Source organism: Electrona antarctica, assembly GCF_951216825.1.
Source record: "Electrona antarctica genome assembly, chromosome: 9".
Taxonomy (NCBI): Eukaryota; Metazoa; Chordata; class Actinopteri; order Myctophiformes; family Myctophidae; genus Electrona; species Electrona antarctica.
Window position 1 is genome coordinate 12453525 of NC_136790.1, and position 22716 is coordinate 12476240.

The window sequence follows — 22716 nt, forward strand, 5'->3', positions numbered from 1 at the left end:
ACATGCTCTCCATAGTCATGTGATCAAGACTGGTTTGTTTGATTTCTCATAATCCACCCTCATTGGCTACGATTGGCTTCTAAACTTTTCAGGAGTAGCCCGCTTTGTACCCGTTTTGTACAAATCGCCACAACTACCAACAACCAACAACCAACCGATTGTGGTGAAACTGTGCATGCATATTCCCACTAGGCTTTGGAAGAAATGCCACTTGACAGTTTTCAAATCAGCCTCATGGTGGCGCTACAACAGGCCAAGCATCACACACACACTCCTATCCTCCTGGTGGAGACCTGTGCCCAGAAGGGCACTTTTTCTAGTTTCTACTTTGTTTGGCCCAAAACATTGTGTTTATTGTCATTTGTCACGACAAGAGTTGGCTTTGTCCGCAGCGTAAACGTCTTTAAATAAATACTTTCTGAAAGGTCTGAGGAAAATGAACGAAAATGTACCATTCCGTCTCTAGTGGCTTCAATTGGGATGGCGGTTCTTCATAAATGAACCATCTTTGGTGCAACCATGCGTGGAGGAACAGTACCCACTCCCACTTCACCAACCTGTAGGAGTTGCTAGTTTAGTAGTCTCGCATGGCCAGGCCAATATTCCGCAATCTCCAAAAATATAATAGAGCCTGAACTACATCTCCCGAAAGCTGAGAAAGGAAGCGGTCATCGGTTCGTCATTTCCATTCACGAAAATACATTTTTAAAAAATACAGAATATTTTCATTTCTGCTAAGCAGCAAGCTATATAATTGATATGCTTCAAATAATTCGATTTGCATTAGGAGACAATTACACAACTGCAAAGATGATACGAAAGCAACAGGGAGGGGGGGGGGGGGGGACATCCTGCATCGTTTTCAGTGATTCCATGACTGTTTGATATTAAAGGGGAAAACCACCCATTTTCAACATTTTACTATGTCATTAATATACCTTAGAGCTGTTGTGTGGAAATAATAAAAAAGGTCCTCCCATTCTGTGTTTCCTAGAACTGTAATTATGAAAAAAAATCATTAACATGGTGAAACACATCTTGATGACATCATCAAGATGTGTGTCACCATGTTAATGATTTTTTTCAGACCTCTAGTTCTAGGAAACACAGAATGGGGGAACCTTTTTATTATTATAACATTAACAGCTCTAAGGTATATTAATGACATAGTAAAATGTTGAAAATGAGTGGAATGCCCCTTTAAGCATTATGACCGTCTGTGTTTTCACCTTGCTCCTGCTGGAGGTCTGTTGCAGATTCACATTTTATAAAAGAATGTTGTATGTGATCACAAGAATACACAAAGCATTAAAACACAATATTTACCAATTTAATAGTAATTGAACACAAGTCAAGTTCTAAAACAATTCAAACTAAGTACAACATTGTGGAGAGAATATCAACATGTCACCAACATGTAGCATTTGTCTAAAGCTTAATATTTATATCAATCCTTTATATACAATTACGAATGAGCAATGATTGCTTGGCCACTTGTAAATGGGAGTAGAGTTGGGATCCTTCAGGATTTCATCAATGTTGGTTCCTTAACAATTCCCTCTCAACAATCCATTTCCTTAATGGATCCCTTTAACGATTCTGATTGGTTCCAATTAGAATCTGAGTGCACAGATGGAACCAATTAACGGGTCCATTTGTAGACTCAGTTATGGTCCTTGAAATAAAATAAAAAATTTGAGAACCAACAGTATTGTAATTGCTCCGGATCACATCATGGGAGAGAGGAAAGAGGATAGCGTTACGAAGATGGGGGAAGAGAGGGCGAAGAAAGAGAGGCAATAGTAGAAAATGAGGGAGAGGGGAGGAGGAGGGGAAATGGGTTCAGAGAAGATGGAAGTGAGGCAGGAGAATAAATGAGGGAGGCAGAGGAAAAGGAGAGATGGCCAGATGATGCTGAGAGGGGATATAAAGAAACTGAATTATTCTGCTGATTCACAAAACAGCAAAACATGGCCAAGTCAGCTAACAAGACAGTGGGGGAGAAATCAGCTTCTTCCCCACACATCCCCACTGGGACCCTTAATATGCAGTGGGAGAGAGAGAAGCTGATTGTGCCATCAGCAACAAGCCAAGTCCCCCTTCTCAGGGAGCCTGGGACAACTCTGAATCCCATGGATCTTCAGATTGTAACAAAATATTGAAAGACCATTCTTTTTTTGCAATTCGTACTGTCCAGGGACTAGTTGAGACTAGTTTTGAGTTTATATACAAAGTGGTTACATGGCATTCTTTGACATTTTGTTGCTCATAGATTCATAAAAGTAAACAAATTTACAGAAAGGACACTGTATGGACACTTATTGCCACAGCAGAAATGTTAGGGGGGGGGGGGGGTCCTATTCCAAGGTAGATGCATGCCGAGACCTACGTACATATTTATCTATGGAACGCAAGAAAATATTCCCTTTGTGTCTTCCATTAAAAAAATGATTTAAAAAAAAAAAAAAAAGGCAAAAATAAATAAACTAAACTTTAACATATTTCAAAAGGTATTTCGGAAAATATAAAATGAATCAAATAATTTCCATAAATGAATTAAAAAAAAGCATTTAAGAAGTGAACTTGTAGATCTGTATTTTCACTAGTTTGGGCGGTGTCTATTCCCGAATGTCTAATTTCTGTTTTGGGTCACTGGGGGTAAAAGGTTTGGGAACCACTGGGCTACAGAACCACTGGGCTACAGAACCACTGGGCTACAGAGCCTCAATGCTGAGCTGCCGCAACTTATGTTAATTCACCCTCATTATGTTAATTCACCCTCATTCGCCATTCGGCTGCCGTGTTTAAGTGGTCAGATGGGTGGGCCACATCCATTTTCAGGGCATGTTTATTTTATTGATCAATCAATTGAATGTGTCCCGCCTTGGATCGATGGAACTAATGTAGCTACGCCTCTTTAGTGTTTTGCCAACTATTTGGGGGCCCACTTGCAGCAACACCGTGCCAGCCGGGCCACAGGTTCAATACCGTGCCAGCCGGGCCACAGGTTCAATACCGTGCCAGCCGGGCCACAGGTTCAATACCGTGCCAGCCGGGCCACAGGTTCAATACCGTGCCAGCCGGGCCACAGGTTCAATACCGTGCCAGCCGGGCCACAGGTTCAATACCGTGCCAGCCGGGCCACAGGTTCAATACCGTGCCAGCCGGGCCACAGGTTCAATACCGTGCCAGCCGGGCCACAGGTTCAATACCGTGCCAGCCAGGCCACAGGTTGGGAATGGATGCTGTAATTAGTGCAATCCATTCATAGACTTGGAGCAAGTCATTATTTTTCGTTCTTACAGTTCACACCAGTGCCGTCATGGTGTTCAGCATTTCATATCTTTAATATCCTAACTTTAAACTTTCTGACACTCCCCCTACCCTTTATAGTTGCAGCTGCTTTTAAAGTAATACCCCCCCCCCCCCCCCAAAAGGCAAGGTTTTCTATTAATTACCCTGTGAGGGCTTCAAATCATTGAGAATGATTTTTCTTGCATTCCTTCAAATTGAATGAACAATCCAAATACAAAGAAAACATGTTACATTTAATAAAATAGGTCCATGACCGTGACTAATAACAAAAAAAGTAAAACTATAAAAACATATTTGCATAGGAAACCTGCCTCACAGTACAATCCAAGTGTCATGATGTATCCAGTCATTTAATCATCAGTACTTTCTGATCAAAACGTTACTATTTAAAACACTTAATATAAAGTGGATAAACAGTCTCATGCTAGAATGAGGAGTCAGCACGCCCGGGCAAGTACGTTCGTGTGAACTGGGTTTGTGTTGAACCCACGTGCAGGATTCTTCATTCATTCACTGTGAAGGAATGTGAGATAAACTAAACCTCTTTAATCTCTTCCTGGTGATAAACCTTCACAAATGTAAGACAATAACGATTTATAAGGCCCAATCCTGGCATGCATCTACAGTATAGGGCTGCTGTCGGCCAGAAACCTGCCATCTCCATAATTATATTGAATTGTTGTGGCCGGTTGAGAGGAGCGTTCGTTACTAAATAAAGAAACCAGCGCTTCTTTCACCTGACAAATATCACTATGTGATCATTTCTTGTTTTTTTTCAAAATGAGTGTCACACAAAGAGTGTCACAGAAAAGTAGTGAAAATAGGCAATCACTACAAGGTTTCCACCCGACAGCAAAGATTTAGAATTTGACCCCCCCAGCCCCACCCCTGATGTAGATGTTGAAGTTTTACCTGAATTACACACACACACACACACACACACACACACACACACACACACACACACACACACACACACACACACACACACACACACACACACACACACACACACACACACACACACACACACACACACACACACACACACACACACACACACACACACACACACACACACACACACACACACACACACACACACACACACACACACACACACACACACGTTGTGTAGTTGCCTTGCTACAACAAGACTCCAAATATTGGCAAGACATCTTCAATGGCGGCTCCTTTAATTGGAAATTGATAATTTATGTGCTAAAAGACTGACTTGCAGTGCAATGTAAGTCCATTTGGATGATCAATTTCTAATCAACAAAGCAAATATTGAAGATATGTCTCCAATATTTGTATCAACAGCAAGTTCATTCAACCCAACCAGCATTATGTTATGCTTTAGCTATTGAAAAATAGCAGATCTACAAGCTCATAGCGCGCCACCGAGTGGCGCGCTACGAGCTTGTAGGTCAGCTATTTTTGAAAAATCACCAACGACTGACATAGAAACATAGCTTTTGTCAGCATTTAGAAAACATTTATAGAATTGTTCCCAGGTCAAAATGGGTTAAATACACAACCCAAACATCTACCCAAGTGTCATTTTGCTTCAAATCTGACCATTGACAGTCAGCTTGTCTGCACTGTAGCTTAGAAAGGCAGGACGATGGAGGACATTCATTTCAGGGCGTGGTCGCAGGGGGCTTCAAAAGGCCAGTCTTTCTTAAGTAGCGGACAATGAGAGGCACAGTCACCAGAGTGATGCTGATGGGCGTGGTCAGGGCGTGGTCAGGGCGTGGTCAGGGCGTGGTCGCAGGGGGCTTCAAAAGGCCAGTCTTTCTTAAGTAGCGGACAATGAGAGGCACAGTCACCAGAGTGATGCTGATGCGCACCGGCGAGAAGAGCTTGTGAACGGCGTAGGCCAATACGAACGTGCTCGTCCCCGCCGCCATCTTGGACTCGACGAACGCCTCGCTGAAGCCCAGCTTGCAAAGCACTGCCGCCATGTCGACCCCACTGGTGGTGAGACAAGAAGCCACAGAAAAAAAAAGGTTTGAATGTACTCACCACTTTTAACCCTGGCGATTTTCATTTTTCCTTCCTTTCATTTTAAGAAATATAGCAGATCAGCTATTTTAGAATAGCCCAAGTATAAAACAAGGCTTAAGTGGTAAACGGGGGTGTTAGTGATATGTTTAGTTAATGTTTTAAAAATAAACTCTATATTCTGATAGAAATATGTCCTGCTTGTTCAGTAACAGGGTCCCATCTCCGCAGCTCCATAGCAAACAAGAAAATACATGTCAGGCCAGAACGGTCCAATCAGGAGAGAGAACTCATACAGGACACAGGATGAATATGTGACATTGGAAACAATGAAACAAAACAACGAGCAGACAAAACTGGAACTGAACCACTATACAATATTGTAACTGAGCTTTGTGGGGCTCTCCCTCCTGATTGGATCAAATTGGTATCCCAAACTGAAAATGTTATTTTGTATTTACTAGCAGACCCCTGTTACTGAACAAACACTCCATCTATAGCTATGGTTACCATTAGGATATATAACTTATCTTTTATTTTTTACAAAAACATCACTAACAGAGGAGAAGAGTGTGGATAAGGCAGAGGCACACATATAGACCTCCACTAGAGGGAGTATTGTCACATACTGTAGGAGAGGTTTGTGATAAGTGATAGTTTAAATTTACAATGTTTCAGCTTTTTTTCTTTCATGCAGATCCCCAAATGTCACACACAGTATTGCACAAATCAATCCAAACAGAGAAAGGATCAAAAGGAATCAGCCCAAAGTTCCAATGAATCACACCACTGGAGAGTCAACATACAAAAGGTGTTGACACAAGGCTCAGAGGTACATCACTACGGCATATCGCTCTTTCACACTTTAACAGCTCTGGTTGTGCTAGCCAGGCTTCCATCCAGCTAAATGCAGGGATCCATCTGTGCCTTGACAACTGGTTGCCCCAGCGCTGAGCATTGAAATGCCACTCCAGTCCTCGTGCCTTGGCTCGGTGGCTAGACAGCGATAATGCTCTCTACATTGTGCAGTCCAAGGGTCATTAAGAGAGCTACAGTATATAGGGTGGAAACCTTGTATGTACAAACTGTGTCACCAGAAGAGTGCCTTGGATTTTGATGTGAGGTTTCTGCAACTACATGAGCAAACCGCCAAGCAGCCAGATAATCTCTGCTTAGGCCCTCTGGAATTCACACCCCTGGCTAGAGAGAGAGAGAGAGAGAAGGCTACAAACTCTGGCACTAGTGGAGAGATGGGTCTATTTTCCCTGTCAGCCATATAAAGCATTTAGTTGAGTTGCTACTTTTATGCCGACATTTGTGAAAATCAAACAATAAAAACATGAAACGATACATTGGAACATGGTACCAAAGATTGGTACTACTTTGAGGTTCACTGATCTTCTGTACAAGATTCTAAATCATAAACCGACAGGTTTTTGAATAAAATATGTCAAATGTTATGTAACTACAGTATTTGCCCAAACGTAGTTCTGTGACTCACTCGTGAGACTACACTTTTTTTTTACACTTCATTTTCACTTTATTTTTGGTGAGTGACAGCTGGAACAAAGTGTAAAACTAGTGAGTCACAGTAACACACAAAAAAATAGGGCTGTTGATTACTTACTTAGCGATTATTTGTCGATTACTTTTTGATTAATCTGCCGATTACTATTTACATTAATCGATTAAGCAAACAGCACGCTTTTTTATTTTGACTTATTAAAAAAAAAAAACATTTCACCTATAATGACATGACCAACATAGGGACAGATCATTAATCGATTTAGTTAGTTCTACTACTAAATAGCAGATCTACAAGCTCGTAGCGTGCCACTGCTATTTTTGAAAAGTCGAAGAACCACTGACATAGAAAGTTTTTCAGAAAACTGTCAGGATGTAGAAGACATTTATAGAATCTGATCTCAGGTCAAAATGGGTTAAGGGTTGCACCCCTAAAGACTTTCACCGGTATAGAGAGTCGCAGCCCCGCCCCCTACCAGGGCCCAGTCTCGCCCCCTACCAGGGCCCAGTCCCGCCCCCTACCAGGGCCCAGTCCCGCCCCCTACCAGGGCCCAGGAAATGATTCCCTGTTCATTTTCCTCAGACATTTCAAAAAGTATTTATTTAAAGACCTTTTAAGCCTCGTACAAAACCAACTCGAGTTGTGACAAATCATGACAACGAACACAATTTTTCGAAGAAAGAAAACGGCAGGTTACAACCCTTTTTTTTGTTGTTTTTCCTTCTTTGTAATTATTTGTTCGGCCCAAAATGTTGTGTTTGTTGTCATGATTTGTTACAACTCGAGTTGGCTTTGTCCGCGGCGTAAACGTCTGGGTCTCACGTCGTCATGAAAGGGGGCGGGACTGCGACGCTCTATATCAATTAGTCCCAGAGCACTGGGGCATTTTAACAATGCTACCTGTTGACAAGGAGGTAGAACATTCCCAGGGACATGAGGGACATTGTGATGTGGAAGGAGACTCCCACTGCTCCATAATCTTTGAAGACCTTCTTTAGCTGCTGGGTCGTGTTGGGCTTGTCCTGCTGTGGCTCGGGCTCCGGCCCCCCTGGGGCCTTAGGAGAGGAGGAGGAAGGAGGAGCAGGGGAGGGCTCCTTTATATTCTGCTCCTCCTGGGTGAAAAGAGAGAACATTGAAGAAAATAGAGAGAAAGAAAGAAGAGAAAATGAGGATTATTACAATAGAATACTAATCGTATAGGAATGAAAAGGTGTATGTGTGCGTGTGTGCGTTAGGGCATTAAGCAACTAGTCGACTAGTTTACTAGTAAATCCACTTGTCGACCTTGCTGGTACTAGTTGACTAGTTGATAAGAAAAAATATATATATATATATTTATTTATTTTCCCCCCGATTTTGTAGGCCTCAATATCAGGTAGATTATAGTTATAGTCACCAATGTACACAGTTTTTAAATGTACACATTTATTTCCCCAAAAAAGGCTTTTTTTTCTTCTTTTTTTTAACATAATAGGTGGTTAAACAACTAGTCGACTAGTAAACTAGGCAACTAGTCAACTAGTAAAAATGACTAGAAGTGTCATGCACTAGTGTGCGTGTGTAGAAAATGGGGTATATTTCCTCAACAAACAAATCATAGCCCTTTTCAGAGGGAGAGGGAGAGAGAGAGAGAGAGTCTAGATTCTGAAATTCCATCAGCCAGCATTGCCAGTAATAACACAGATACTCTTCAGAAATAATTTGAAAGCACAATGTGTAATGCCCCACTATATAAATACCTCCAACAATGTGCATTGAAGTCTACTGAATAGGAGACAGATCTGGACAGATCTACTTTACCACTCAATACAGCTCATTTGCTCACCATATAAAACGCATAATAAAAAACAACTGGGGTATTTTACAGAGCGACCCTGACCTAAAACCTGTGTTTCCCGACTCCCCCTGTTTCTCTTTCAGACAGGCTCCAACCCTGAAGGATAAGCTTGTAAGGAGCTATCTACCTCCCCCCTCCAAAGAGACGTGGCTTCAACGACCAGTGGGAAACTTCATGTGTGGAAATTGCAATCACTGCTCCAACATAGACAAAACGAAAAGCTTTATTGATCCTTCCACTCAAAAGACGTACCACTTCAGAGACTATGCCAATTGTAATTCTACTTATGTTGTGTACAGACTGCATTGTGAATGCGGCTGCTTCTACATTGGGCGCACCAAGCGCAGATTAAGAGACAGATTGGCTGAACATAAGTATGCTGTACGGGTGGGAAACCCAAACTACCCAATGGCAGAACACTATAAGATAGCCGGACACACAAATCCAAACAACCTAAAAATGATGGTAATCGAGACCATCCCCAAATCAGTAAGAGGGGGTGACAGACTAAAACAACTCCTCCAAAGAGAGACATTTTGGATAGTCACTCTGAAAGCTACAGTACTCCCCGGCCTAAATGATGACGTTGATTTCTTACTACAGTGACTTCTCTATTCCTCTCCTCCATCCTCATACATAGTACTACATACTAACATTTATACTTTTATTTTTCCTTTTTTGTTCTTCTCCATTTATATACTGTATTTACATGTGATTATTCTCTGGTTTTTGTACGTAAATTTCAGTTTGCTAATGAGCTGTAATAGTTAGGTGTGCACACCCAGGTGTTTGTCGTCTCTGCATTATTCTGATGATGATGTAGTCATGTGATCTAATGAGATGCTGATTACTGGCACTACTTAATGACGTGTCAAACAGTCATCTTTAGTTGACCCTGATGAAGGCCCATGCAGGCCGAAACGCGTTGGTCGTGTTTTTAAACCCTTGTTTTTAATATTTAAACTAATCAATGAAATAAAGGATTTTTCTACTTCTACTGGACAGAGCTGCCTTGGACCCTCTTTTAAGTTCGCCACCTTATACTTCCACAGTGACATTGACTCAAGGTATAGAACTTTTTAAGAACTCTTGTGCTTTACTGAATAGGAGAGTTGGAAAAACATCTACCTACCTTCTACCTTCACGAGTAAGACATTGTAATAATAATACATTGTTTGAATCATCAAATCATCAATCATCTTGTCTCTGTGGTTCTTACTGTGGCTGTGTGATAAAATTGCCCAATTAATTATAATATGAAATCTGAATTGTGAGAGACAGGCCACAAAGTTCCAAGTCAAGAGACTGCATTTTCACTCTTTTAAAGACAGCCTTCCTTGTGAGACAGGTTTGCTGATGAACCTCACCCACCGGTCCAGCTGCATTTTTGAGAAACGTATGAATCGCTGTCAGGCAAAAAACTGTGTGAAAATATGAAAATATGACAGTGTCATGCAAAAATCGTTCTTTTTAAATTTTCTTAATGACTTGCCCAAAATAGGTACGTAATGCGTGGTGAGTTCTAGCTAGCAGAGTGGTTTTCAACCTGTGGGTCAGAACGCCGCCACCCCCCCCCCCCACACACACACACTTCGCTGTGAAGGAAAGAGGGCGCTGGAGTTATAACACAAGACAAAATGAGAGCGAAATGGAAAGTGGCACAATAATTGTAATACTCAATTATCTTGTTTTCATATGTTGGAAGCCACAATTGTGTAAAATCTGATTACCCGAGAGGCCCTATATCCAAACCAAGGAAATCACAAGCATACAGCAGGAGCCACACACACACACACTATATTTAAACACAAAAAAAATAAAATGGGTACAATTTGATCGTATACAGATGCACACATTTATCACTTTTATCTAGTTCCCTCAGCTCGAGTCCCTCCCCTCGTTATGTGCCACCCCCACAAAACACAGGTGAGTCTCATTACTCATGAGGAGCCAGAATAGGCCTATCTCACAGCCCGCTTTCCACGCCCACTTCCGGTAAATAGTGGTGTCTTTAACATGAGCATTTACACGTTTTTTTCTCTGGAGAATCTAAGTACATTTTCTAATGTAAAAATGTGACAGACCAATATTATTATGAAGCAAACAAGATGGTAACCAATATTATTATGAAGCAAACAAGATGGTAAGTCAGGTCGAACAGATAGAACAAACCTTACCTTGAGAAAACAAAAGTTGTAGACTTCTTAAATTACCTCTGTTAACATGTAGCGTCTATGGAGTGACGTCACGCTATCACCACTAACCCCGAAAGGGGGCGTATTTAGGGGGGGGGGGGCGGGGCAATTCTGTGGCTTATTGTGACAAAGTATACAAAATATACTTATATATATACACACACCATTTACATAGAATACATCATAATATTAAAAACATTACTTAAAAACATTTTTTCACTCTAGGTGCGTGTAAATAGGTATGCTCTACAATTTGATCGATTCACATATATCACAACTCATGACCATTATATTTGACAGGGAAAATATAATGTCCTCATAATTGTGGTCAACATCATGACGTTGAATTATCTTACGATGGACATAGATATTGAGATCCATAGGATAAAGCAGCTTAATAATGGCTTTATAAGATGCAAAATAAAAGCAGCTTAGTCAGTTGGGCAGCAATGCTGCTGACAACCTTGAGGCAAGTGGGCCAGACAAAGCCTGGACCTCTACAGTATGTGTTCACTCTATTGAGAGCAAGTCCAGACGAGCCCATTCACTGAGTCAGCTGATTAAACATAGACTATTGTTGTGTTATTTGTGTAATTCAGTGGGAGAGCACCGACACATGCACACAAAGACTTACAAGCACCCCACACACACACACACACAAAGACTTGCCACACACACACACACACACACACACACACACACACACACACACACACACACACACACACACACACACACACACACACACACACACACACACACACACACACACACACACACACACACACACACACACACACACACACACACACACACACACCCTTTGACCTTGGGACCACCACTGTAATGGAAAAAGCACCAGGTACAATCCAGCAGTGTGACTTGAGGCAGAGAGAGCTGGCAGGTCATTCCAGCATGCCATGTTGTAGTAGTAGTAAATGGATTAGTTCCACTACTAGTGGTACACATTACATACAGTAAGTCACTTTCACACATACACTGTATTACAGAAGCTTTCCAGACTTTAAAAACGGAGGGGCTGTACAGTATGTATGAATGCACCATTCCACCTCATGCTTTATGCTGGCCCTTGAGTTGAGTCCGGGTAATGTCAGATTGAGCCCAAAACGACTCAATGCGTGCCGTGAACATGGCTGCAGTGATTGTCCGGTCAATTTACGTTCAGTGAGTGGGGACGTGTTGATAACAAGTGGAGCCTCCGATCCTTCCAAGGTGTTTGGACTAACCGTAATTAACTCAAATACAGTTACATCCTCTTTTTATTAGCATTCGAGTTGGAAATATTCACAGATTCCATAAGCGATGACGAATAACACCTGCGCTTTGTCCACATGGACACAGCTTTGAGGGTTTGTGTAAACACAAACATTGAATTTAGTCAACTGGACCCGAGTTGGCTCTGTACTTTGACCACTTTTTTATACACATAATCTCACTCAGTGCATTTTGAGCATCTGCTATTGTTGGCTAATGTTCCTCTGTGGCATATGGATTCTGGTTAAAAAAAATAAAAAATGTACATATGGTAAATACTGTATATATAGTATACAGTTAAGATTTAGCATTTTCTGGCGTCAGTACGGGTGGCCGGAGTGGGTGTCCCTTATTTTAATCGTTGTCAACTCTAGTGGGGGGTGGTCTCTGAGGAGACAACTGAGCTCAGTTATGTTGGGTCCACGCCGGGAAGGGACAAGTATTTTACCTTGAATATAGAACATGGGGCATTCCATTACAATATTATACGTTATGAAGTGCCTTTAGGTAACTTCCGTTTTGATTTGGTGACAAAATAAAATTGACGCGACTTGACTTTTGTGGAGGGAGGGTAGTGTGTTAAGTCATGTGCTATGTATGTTCTAGGTCTAGGCCATGAGCTCCACCCAAGCACAACATACAGATACCAAACATCCTCAAACTGTCAGTAGTGCTTATCTGTCCGCCAGGGACTGGGAGCTGCCTTTAACCACCAACAGAAAAACAACACTTCTGTGTTCTACTAGCAAGCAACGTTACATTTTAGAGGCAGCCAGGGTTCAATTTAAATTTAGCATCGCTATTTTGGGCACATTTTCTAAATTAATCAAAATGTGTCTACATTTTAAAATAAAAAATGACATTCAAAAATAGTAGCTCCACAAGCTAGCAAAATGCATTGCATTGTATTTATCGTACAAAGAATAGGGCTTAAGTAGTTAAGAAAATGTATCTCCCCGTTTTGTTTTAGGTTTTTTTTACAAATCGAACCCCGACTTTGACGACAAGGAGGACTGAAGCAGTGACACTTTGCTTAAAGTACAGTCTGTAGAGGGCACTGAACTGTCATAAAGAGTGCAGTGACAAAAACCGTGTTCAGGTTTGTCTTAGTCTTCTCAACAGCAATTTAAGCAGTAGAGAGAACAGCTTTGTCAACTATAAAGAGGACATGGTGTTCATGTACCATACTCAACAGTATAAAGAGGACATGGTGTTCATGTACCATACTCAACAGCAAAGACATTCAAAACTCCTGCTGCCAAAAACAGGAAACGCTAAACTATATACTGTAGTCTATTTTTAGTTGGCCTAACGGTGTGGCCTCCCTGTGCAGTGTCATATTTGGAGGCCAGTCTGAAGCTTCATTATTTGGGCAAATATTTGATGATATTTGGGCAAAATGTGGAGTACATAGACTACATACAGTACTGTACGAGGACATACAGACAAACTCTGTTCTATACAGCTCAGCTCACCCCTCTGGGCCACACAGTAAAAAATGTCACTGTATAACAACAACAACTAAATATCTACCGATGATGTCATTTGGAGAATAACGGTCCATTTAAAAGCCTATGATGATGGTAGTCAAAATCACTTCCAAGAGCATCAGTGTGTGCTAGGCTACTGTATATGAGCATGCAAGATGCGTGCTCATATGCATTATGTATCGTTTCGAAATTATGGGTAGATGTATGTAATGTTTTGTTATGTAAACACTGGGAAATGTTAGAAAGAGCCTTAATATATTTTAATATCCAAAAAAGGATTTCTGAGCCATTTCTGGTTGCTCTGTCTGTCTAGCTATCTGGGACTACGCCGATCCAACTGATTAAAACCAACAGAGAAGAACAAGGAAATAAACAAAAACTGCCCGTTTCTCTTTGCCGCCACTTGTCACAGAATTTGTCCTGAAACCGCAGGATGAGGCCAGAGCTCGGTGACATTGTCAGTAGTCCAGCAACAATGGACAATAGAGTGGGGAGGAGAGTGGGCGAAAGAGCAGGCCACTGCTTTTCAGAGAGGACAGGGCCGAGCCAGGCCAGGCCACGCTAAAAGCAAAGGCAGGCAGTAGCCGTGGGAGTGTCATGTGATTGAGTGGCCAAAGGGAGTTGTGCCAGGGAGGGCGGGTAGAAGGGGAACAGTAGGCCTGCTGTGTCTGATAACAGCTTTTCAGGGGAATGAAAACATACATAACACACACTCACAAAGACCTTGTTAAATGCACACAAAAGAGGTATGCGTGCGGCGTGCGCGACACACACACTCAAAGTGGGAGGCAAAGGCCCTTTGCCATCCAGCCCTTTACCCTTTGCCAAAGGGTAAAGGGCTGGATCCCTCAGAGTAGACAGCAGGCTAATGCAGCGTCAAAATAGTGAGAGTGAAGTCTAGTTTTACAATCAAACCAAGGCATGGACTGATGGCTTGACCATGTCTTATCGCTGCTGGCAGCCATATTTTTAATTGTATTCAAATGTTCTCTAATGTGTTATTACAATTTGTCTTAATGCTCTTAATGTGCACTTAGTTTAAATTGCCTTGTTGCTGAAATGTGGTATGCAAATAATCTTGCCATGCCCCTTTTTAGAAACAAATATGAGTGCACGGCTACTGTCATAAACATAAATATAGGGACAGTTTGCAGTGGTAGTTGTTTTCAGCAGCTACCTGCGTTGCATTTTAACAGGGCCAGAGTGCCTTTCACATCCTGCTCAAAGAGAACTGAGGCTCCTGGGAACACTGACAGTGACTGGAGCCAGTGACTCAGCATCATTTGAGCTGTGTTGAAACCACAAATGAAATGGCAGAGAACCAATCTACAAGATCAGTGTAAGTTGTAGATCTGCTACTTTCACTACAAGCTCACTATAAGCTTATATATGACAAGATTTTTGAAACTTTTTGAAAAATATTTGTTCTGTTCTATAGCTATAGAACATGGCAGGAGCCTAGAGGACACATCTTTTACGAATTAACCCCTTTAGGTACATTTTGAACACAGCATTAACTGCATGTTGTAAAGCATAGAATAAACAAACCACGTGGAGACCTTGGTCCTTGCATAACTATACGGTCTGACTAGACTGCTGTCTGCTGTTTACAGTGGAAATATTCTGGATCCCATCCCACATCCCGAAAGAATGGTCAGTTGAACTTGAGCTCTAACTGGCTAGCTGGTTGCCAGGCAACCGCTGTGCAGATATAGAAGGACATGCATATTTGAATTACATTTTCTCTGTGTGAAAATAGAGAAGAGAACAAGTCTACCTAGTCCTAGATGACAACAACTACCTACAGTGTAGTTGTTGTACAGGGCAAATTACATTCAACAACATTGCCTTCTCGAAATGTTTACATCGTTAGTACACTATGACGACAGCTGTCAACGGTTGCCTGTGACAACCAACTGAGCCAATCGCCGTACTACAGCCCCGCCTGACTATAGGATCAACATTATACACTGAAACCTCCAGGTTGCAAATCCTAATTTTGTGATATTTCATCATATTCCGCTCGATCGTGGATCTTTGAGCCTTGACCTCAAACAAGTCACAGACTTTCGTGTCGTCACCACCAGATCAACATTGACAATGACCTCGCGTGTCGTGTGTGAGCAGGAGCAAAGCCACAGAGCAAAGCATGATCGACACTGTTTAAACACTGAATTGGGGGGGGGGGAGTGGGTCCAGGGGGTTAGACAAATACTATAGTTTAATTTACCCCTTTGTTGTCGGTTTCCCCGGCGTCTGCCTCGCGTCTCTGCGTGGCAGCAGCTGTAGACGAGGCTCTTATTTGCATGGTGTTTGTGTTGTTGGAACAACGTGGGCTGCAGCAGCAGAGCTTCGTGCCACCAGTAAACAAAGCAGCAGCACTCACTGTTTCTACTCGTCTACTTCGGCACCTGTTTGCTGCTGATAAGAGTGACTGCCCGTACTGGTCTCTTCCCGTGAGACCCACCCGGTCAAAGAAGTGTCCACGGTCCGAGATCCAGACAGGAGACAACGATGACGACGAGTCCCACTTTTGGACAGCAATAATAACCTGCTCCCGTGTTCCTTCTTCTCGGCGTGAGCGCGGAGCTCGGAGCTTTATGGCCGCGGCGCAGAACGCACGGGGACATTGAGATGTACATTGATTAGGTAATGATGTCCATGTGACGCCCCACGGTCTGTTTACATTCACTTGCACATGCGACGAGCCCGATGATGACCTGAAAGCGTGATCTACAGCCGCCCACAGCCTCGCTCCTCCGCGGCTGTACAACATGGTCACGTTGCTAGAAGACGTCTGGAAAGTGTCGCCGTGTCACACAAATGATAAGAATCAAAGGACTATCCGCTGCCAACAGCTAATCAATGGGTGGCAGAGAACATGTGCCCTCATATCTCCCACAGTCCCACTAGTCCCACCACTTGCTGATAATAAGTTAGAGCCAATGAGGTTGACGCGCCTTCCTAGATAGATAATGAGTATAGGCTACGTAGATGGGGAGCAAAAGGAGGGGGGACTTAAAGGTGTAATGTAATTGGGTTATGTTTGTGAGGGGAGTAGTACTTCGATGTAATTAGGTTATGTGTGGTGTACTAAATGTGTCTCCGTCGTAATTGAATGCTGTTAAATTAAACAGTGTTTTCTTGAGTCAGTGACAAATCAATATGTAATTCTTTGATCTGACTGAGAGATTTTAATAGGCAGCATCACACATTCACAATGTTTTAGCCGGCTGCTGTAAGCAATATAGAGTACAATACACTTTCTTTAAGATCCCACAGATTCAGTTGTTTTTGTTTTTACAAAATGTCCAACACTCTATTGAGAAATGCAGAAAAGAAGGGAGGAAGTCAGGAAGAGATGCTGAGTGTACACTGCAGTGTGGGGTATTATGAGCTGTAATTTGAAACTCACTGCTGCTGCTAGCTATGGTGCACTCTATTTGGGAGGTTGGGTAATTCATGAGCAACATCAATTGTGTCCTGTCAACATAAAAGCAGTCCATTCAACTCCATACTTATTATTTTTTCTTCCAATTTATTCTTGAAATATAAAGAGTCAAGACAATAAATCAGGCTATTATGATGATGTACTTTTCTTCAGCTGCTGCTAAAGCGCAACATTTTGTTTGTATAGCCTATGTTGTCCAAGTCCAACCCATTTCTTATGACATGAGGCTTCTTCATAAGACTGGTACTATTCTTTATACCAGGAGCGAGAGGAGCGAGAACATTTGTTGGTTAAATGTGTAATGTTGTATTCGACCCCTATGGGAACACATATCAGTCTGCCCAATGGAGTGTACAGTATGCACTATGCACAACCACACAGCTGAACTGTTTGACTGTTTCATACACAGATTATATTGTCATTTAAAACATTGAAACTTTTCATTCATATTTTGGGTGAATTCAAAGGCAATTGTAGTCCTACACAGTAAAATCCTCAGTGTTAATTTAACTCTGCACTCAGAGTTACAACAAATGGATAAAAAACAGTTGCAAAATGTTGCTCTCTTTTCTTCTCTTTTTTCCCCACTCTCAATTGTTTCTTATATCAGGGGTTCTCAACGTTTTTGACCGGGGACCCCCGGTAATGCTTTGGAAACGTCTCGCACATATACAGTATGTAGGTTACAGGAATGCAAAGGGGTGAATAAGGTGAGATGGATCTAGCAGTGGAAAAGCCTCATCTTGTGCCAACCCTTACCCCTAAACATATTTGCCATTTTTAGCCGATCCACATCGACATGTTGTGAGCTTGTAGATCGGCTATTTGAACTACCGGTATCTTAAAAGGTTTTTCAAAATAATAGTAAAAAAATGGCAAATAAGTTTAGGGATAAAGGTTAAGGAAGGGGTGGAGCAAGATAGGGCCCAAATCAAATCAAACTTTATTTCTATAGCACATTTACAACAGCCAAGGCTGACCAAAATGCTGAACAAGGTCAAAACAACAGAACAAAGCAATATAACGCAACAATAAAAAAAGGCAGGAAAAATGAACGAGACAATAACATATAAAACAAGAGCATACATGAGCACAGAGCAGAATATTGGATGTGTCATTTGGGTAGAAGGTTAGAAAGTCTACAGTGTCTAAAGCCAACAGGCTATAGACACTGTAGACTTTCTTCCTGTGCAATGTTGATCTTTTGCAATGTGCCACTGCCAGCAAAGTATTACTGCACTCGTTTGAATAGTGGATTTCTTTGTGGCAGAGCATGAATGCACTTTTCATGACCTGTTTTATGCATTTTCTTGAAAACACCCCATAGAGGAATCATGCTGTTGTCCTTTAACTCTGTAAGACCCAACGATGCTTCTCGGTAACATTTTTATTTTTATTAATTACTTAATTATTACATTTTTTCTGTTCTTTTTTCACCTAAACATCATCATTGATGTTCATTGTTTAGTCTTGCAATGTCATTGGTCATGATATTTGCATATAACCCCCCACAGAGGCACAAATTTACACAACTTCAAAATTGACCTATGACCTTTAATCTTTAACCCTGATAAAAGTAACTAAAATGCATGTAATACATATATTTGTGTGATCATTAGAATGTCTAGAACATGTATTATGTATTATTGTGAAAGTGTAAATTAATTTAGTTATTATTTTAATAATTATTATAAATGTGCATAAAACTTTCATAAAACTTTTCTTTTTTTTTTTAACATATTTTTTTAACATAAGTCCTAGTAGTACAAAGTAGTAGTAAGGTTGAAATCTCTTTTTTGCAAGTAGAAATATATCCGGGTCTTAGCCTAAATTTGAACCTCCAATTGTATCTACCTTCTTCACAATGCATAATTTTCTTGCGCATTCAAATATGCATGACTCTTTCACTTTGAGCAGAGGAAGAAAGTATTTCTCATGCACGGTATGCAAGGTATGTTGAATTGTGATTGACTATTTCATTGTGTTTTTGACATTGAACAGTGCAACGTAAATACAAAATAATTGCGTGTCTCTGTTTCCCTTTAGGCTTCTATTCTACATACAAACTCTTTGACTGCCAAAGAAAGACGGTCTTTGACGTCTTTTTTCCCCAATGTTGATTCCTGTCATTGACGTCTTTTGGGTGTTTTATTGAATAGCCTCTCTTATATCTACCGTATAGTAGCTTCCCTTTCACTAGGCAATGCTCGCGTCCGCTGTGGTCCGTCAATTAAATGTTTCCCCCGCCGTCCACTTCCATTATAAGCCTGATCTTTTGAACAGAAAGTCGATGTTAGTGACTCATAACATTTTTTTGCTACCTCGCGGTTACAATATTAACGCTTCTGATGACTTTTAAAGTTACGATGGTCACACCTTTGGCGTGGCAGAGCTTGTACAGCAGGATATCAGGTAGACAGAACATTGAGGACAGAGAAAGGCACCAGCCGATCATATCGCCCCAACACGGATACACTGTGAAGTGACAATTTAAGGACTTTTTGAGGGGCGCTAGTAACGCCTGGCTTTGTGTGTTCCCCACATGACGCCATGTGTGTGGCCAAGTCTATGGACTTTTTGTGATGAAAATTGTTTCAGGCCAAGCCAATGGCAAATGACATCACGTGACTTCATCCTCATACATGATCTCCTATATGTCCAGCTTTGAGGGTTTGTGTAAACACAAACACTGTGTTAACACAAACATTGCATGCCATTGACAATGAATGGCCAGCTTTGAGTGTTTGTGCGAACACAAATCTTGAAGACGAAGTTGTGGACGCAAATTGTGATTGGCTGGAATGAGATGTATGATGATTACTTTACACGGGTGTGATTTGTTATACTGCTATAGACTCTTGTGATAGACTGTCCTGGGCGATGGACCCTGTGCACACCAACACCATCACATTAGTGTTTCTGTGCTCCTGCATGAATGGGAATCAAGAATGCGTGAAACATCTCTCTTACGCTTAAGAGGTGAAGAGCAACCAGTCACAAGTGAGTGGAAGAGTTCAGCCTGATTTATGCCTCGACACTCTTCAGTTGGAAATAGAATATATTATATACAATGTTTGTGTCACACACAACGTTGTTGCAGGAACATAAATCAGGCTTTATACTCGGGCCATTTCCTCAATAGCTCTTTATCACCAGTCTGTCAGACCTTCATGCATAACATGACGGAAAGAGTATCCACTTAGACCTCTTAAATTATGCATACAATGGGATGCAGTTCAAATAGCCGTGGCCAGCCACTGAGACCCCATAAATCCACCTGCTCCTGGGAAAAGAGCAGAGGTTCTGACCCATGATCAATCTGTCTTTTAGTGAATTAGCAGGTCAGTTCACGGCCATGTTCTCCTGTTAAAGGTCCATGTTCCTCCACACTGAATATTTATCCGTCTATATCCAGCCGTATGTCTTTCTACTCCATGCCTCCCTCTCAAGCTGTAGTTTAAGCCCTCCGTCCATTCATCCATCCATCTTTCTACTCCATGCCTCCCTCTCAAGCTGTAGTTTAAGCCCTCCGTCCATTCATCCATCCATTCATCCATCCATCTTTCCGGGTGGCGTGGTGGAAAGGTACCTTCCCACCACTGCAGAGTCGAGGGGTTCGAATCCACCGTGGTGGAACCACGCACCTAATTTGGCCGTATTTGGGTGAGGGCCCAGGGAAGCCGGGCATGGAGGGCGGGCAGGGAGGTCAGTGTCGATATCCAACTAGCTTTCTGTCCATCCATAAATAGTAAATACATCTTTACCTCCCATTATCCCCTTAATTAGTGGTGTGTTGGAATGTTGGAATCAGGCTCCCATCCATCTATCCGTCCATCCATCCGTCCATACAATCTCCCTTCTTACATCCCCCCTCCATCCATCCATCCAATCTCCCTTCTTGCATCCATCCATCCATCCATCCATCCATCCATCCATCCATCCATCCCTCTGCGAATCTGTGGTGTGATCTGTGTCTTTATGTTATTTCTGGCCTCGATCCATTTCCCCTCTTCGCTGAAGAGGAGCGGAGGGTCTGAAGGGTTTGAAGGACTGGGGAAGGAGCCAGCTGGCTCGGCCTGAATACGGTCCGTCCAGCCCAGAGAACAGCAGAGGCACAATGGGAGGGCCATGGAGCACAGATGCAGTCTGGATTGTGCTTCTGTCTCTCAGTCTATATGCCCCTCAAGCATTGACCGTCACCAAGGGAACATAGGATGAGTGGCATATTTTCTCTAGACGTTGGGAAAAGTAGTTTAGTGTACACGTTAGACTAATTAGGCAGTTTGTGTTTCAAATCAGTGGGCTAATAGGCTACATTCAAAAGAATGTACAAAATATAGGTGAACAATATGACAATAGTCCACCACATAACACTCCCCTAAAGTGAACAAAAATGCAGTTGTTGCTGGGCTGAAATTTACATCCGCAGGGCTAGCCTAGTGCTCAAAGTCCTACAGGCTGACATGGACCAACATACATGTAGGATAGTAATATAAATCCTACAGGCTGACATGGCCCAACATAAATATGTAGGATAGTAATATGAAATGTACTGTTGGCCAACATACGAGTTGTCTTTTACTGGCCCCTCTCCTCATCTCTGCCCCTTTCTAAACCAACTGCTGTGTCAAAGTCACGCCTCCACCACCACAGTGAAGCATTTAGAATTGCTGAGCCCAGTGACCCCAGAGCAAGTGAGAGGAAGTTCAGAGAGAGAGAGTCTCTCTCTCACACACACACACACACACACACACACACACACACACACACACACACACACACACACACACACACACACACACACACACACACACACACACACACACACACACACACACACACACACACACACACACACACACAGTAAATTATAATAGACATTATAAAGGAGGGCACATTAGTAAACGGCACCATTAATGTGAATGTGACATGCATGTATTATAGTAGCTCAGACTTGCAGTAAGTACAAGAGCAACTGAATACATTTAAAATATGCCATTAAATAGCAAAGAGCCCTGGGATTGTTTCATTTCAGCCCCAGTGATGTGTCCATCTCATAGACCTCTGCTTATAGTATAGCCAGGGCTGCACTGGCATACTAACGTGGAACGTGAATAAGGTTTTAAATAAAAACACAAACAATGAAAAACTTGACTTGATATTATTAACCTGCATGAGATGTGTCTTTGAAGACTGGGTCACCTGTGTGGCAAGGTTCATTATGTGCAGTTTAACTACATCTACCCGTGTGAACCAAGGGGCCAGTGAGGCTTTCCAACGTTGAAGCTCTGGGCCCTAGCGGTAAGAGGAGGGACTGCAGGCGTACCGTGGAAGTATGACGAGGAAACGCCGTGCAGCTGGGCTTTAACGTTGAGCGCGTTTGCACTTCCGCATTTTGTAAAAATCGAAATCGAAAAAAGGCGGAAGTAGACGGTCCTTCCGGGTGCTTCAAAACGCCACTGAGCAACTTCCACTGACATGAATAGCGGGGGGGCGGAGCTTCGCGCCAGATCAGTCTCTATCCTTTTATATACTCTATGGTGTGAACCATATAGACAGTAATAAAAGTTTAGAGGCCGAACCGGAGCGACACCCACCCACTCACCCCCACCCCCCGCTAT

The 22716-nt window shown here is 42.2% G+C and overlaps 1 protein-coding gene and 1 long non-coding RNA gene across 2 annotated transcripts; one reads left to right on the forward strand and one right to left on the reverse strand.

Annotated features, from left to right (window-relative positions):
• The first annotated feature begins 2840 nt into the window (after positions 1-2840).
• On the forward strand, positions 2841-4365 carry LOC306930417. The gene is made up of 2 exons (XR_013790887.1): positions 2841-2979; positions 3232-4365. It is a non-coding gene; the product is annotated as an uncharacterized lncRNA (long non-coding RNA).
• On the reverse strand, positions 3528-16599 carry fam210b (family with sequence similarity 210 member B). The gene is made up of 3 exons (XM_079511378.1): positions 15875-16599; positions 7748-7959; positions 3528-5292 (listed from the first exon to the last, which is right to left on the reverse strand). Exons 1-3 carry the CDS (start codon positions 16418-16420, stop codon positions 5076-5078), a joined length of 975 nt encoding a protein of 324 aa, XP_079367504.1. The 5' UTR covers positions 16421-16599; the 3' UTR covers positions 3528-5075.
• Positions 16600-22716: the final 6117 nt, after the last annotated feature.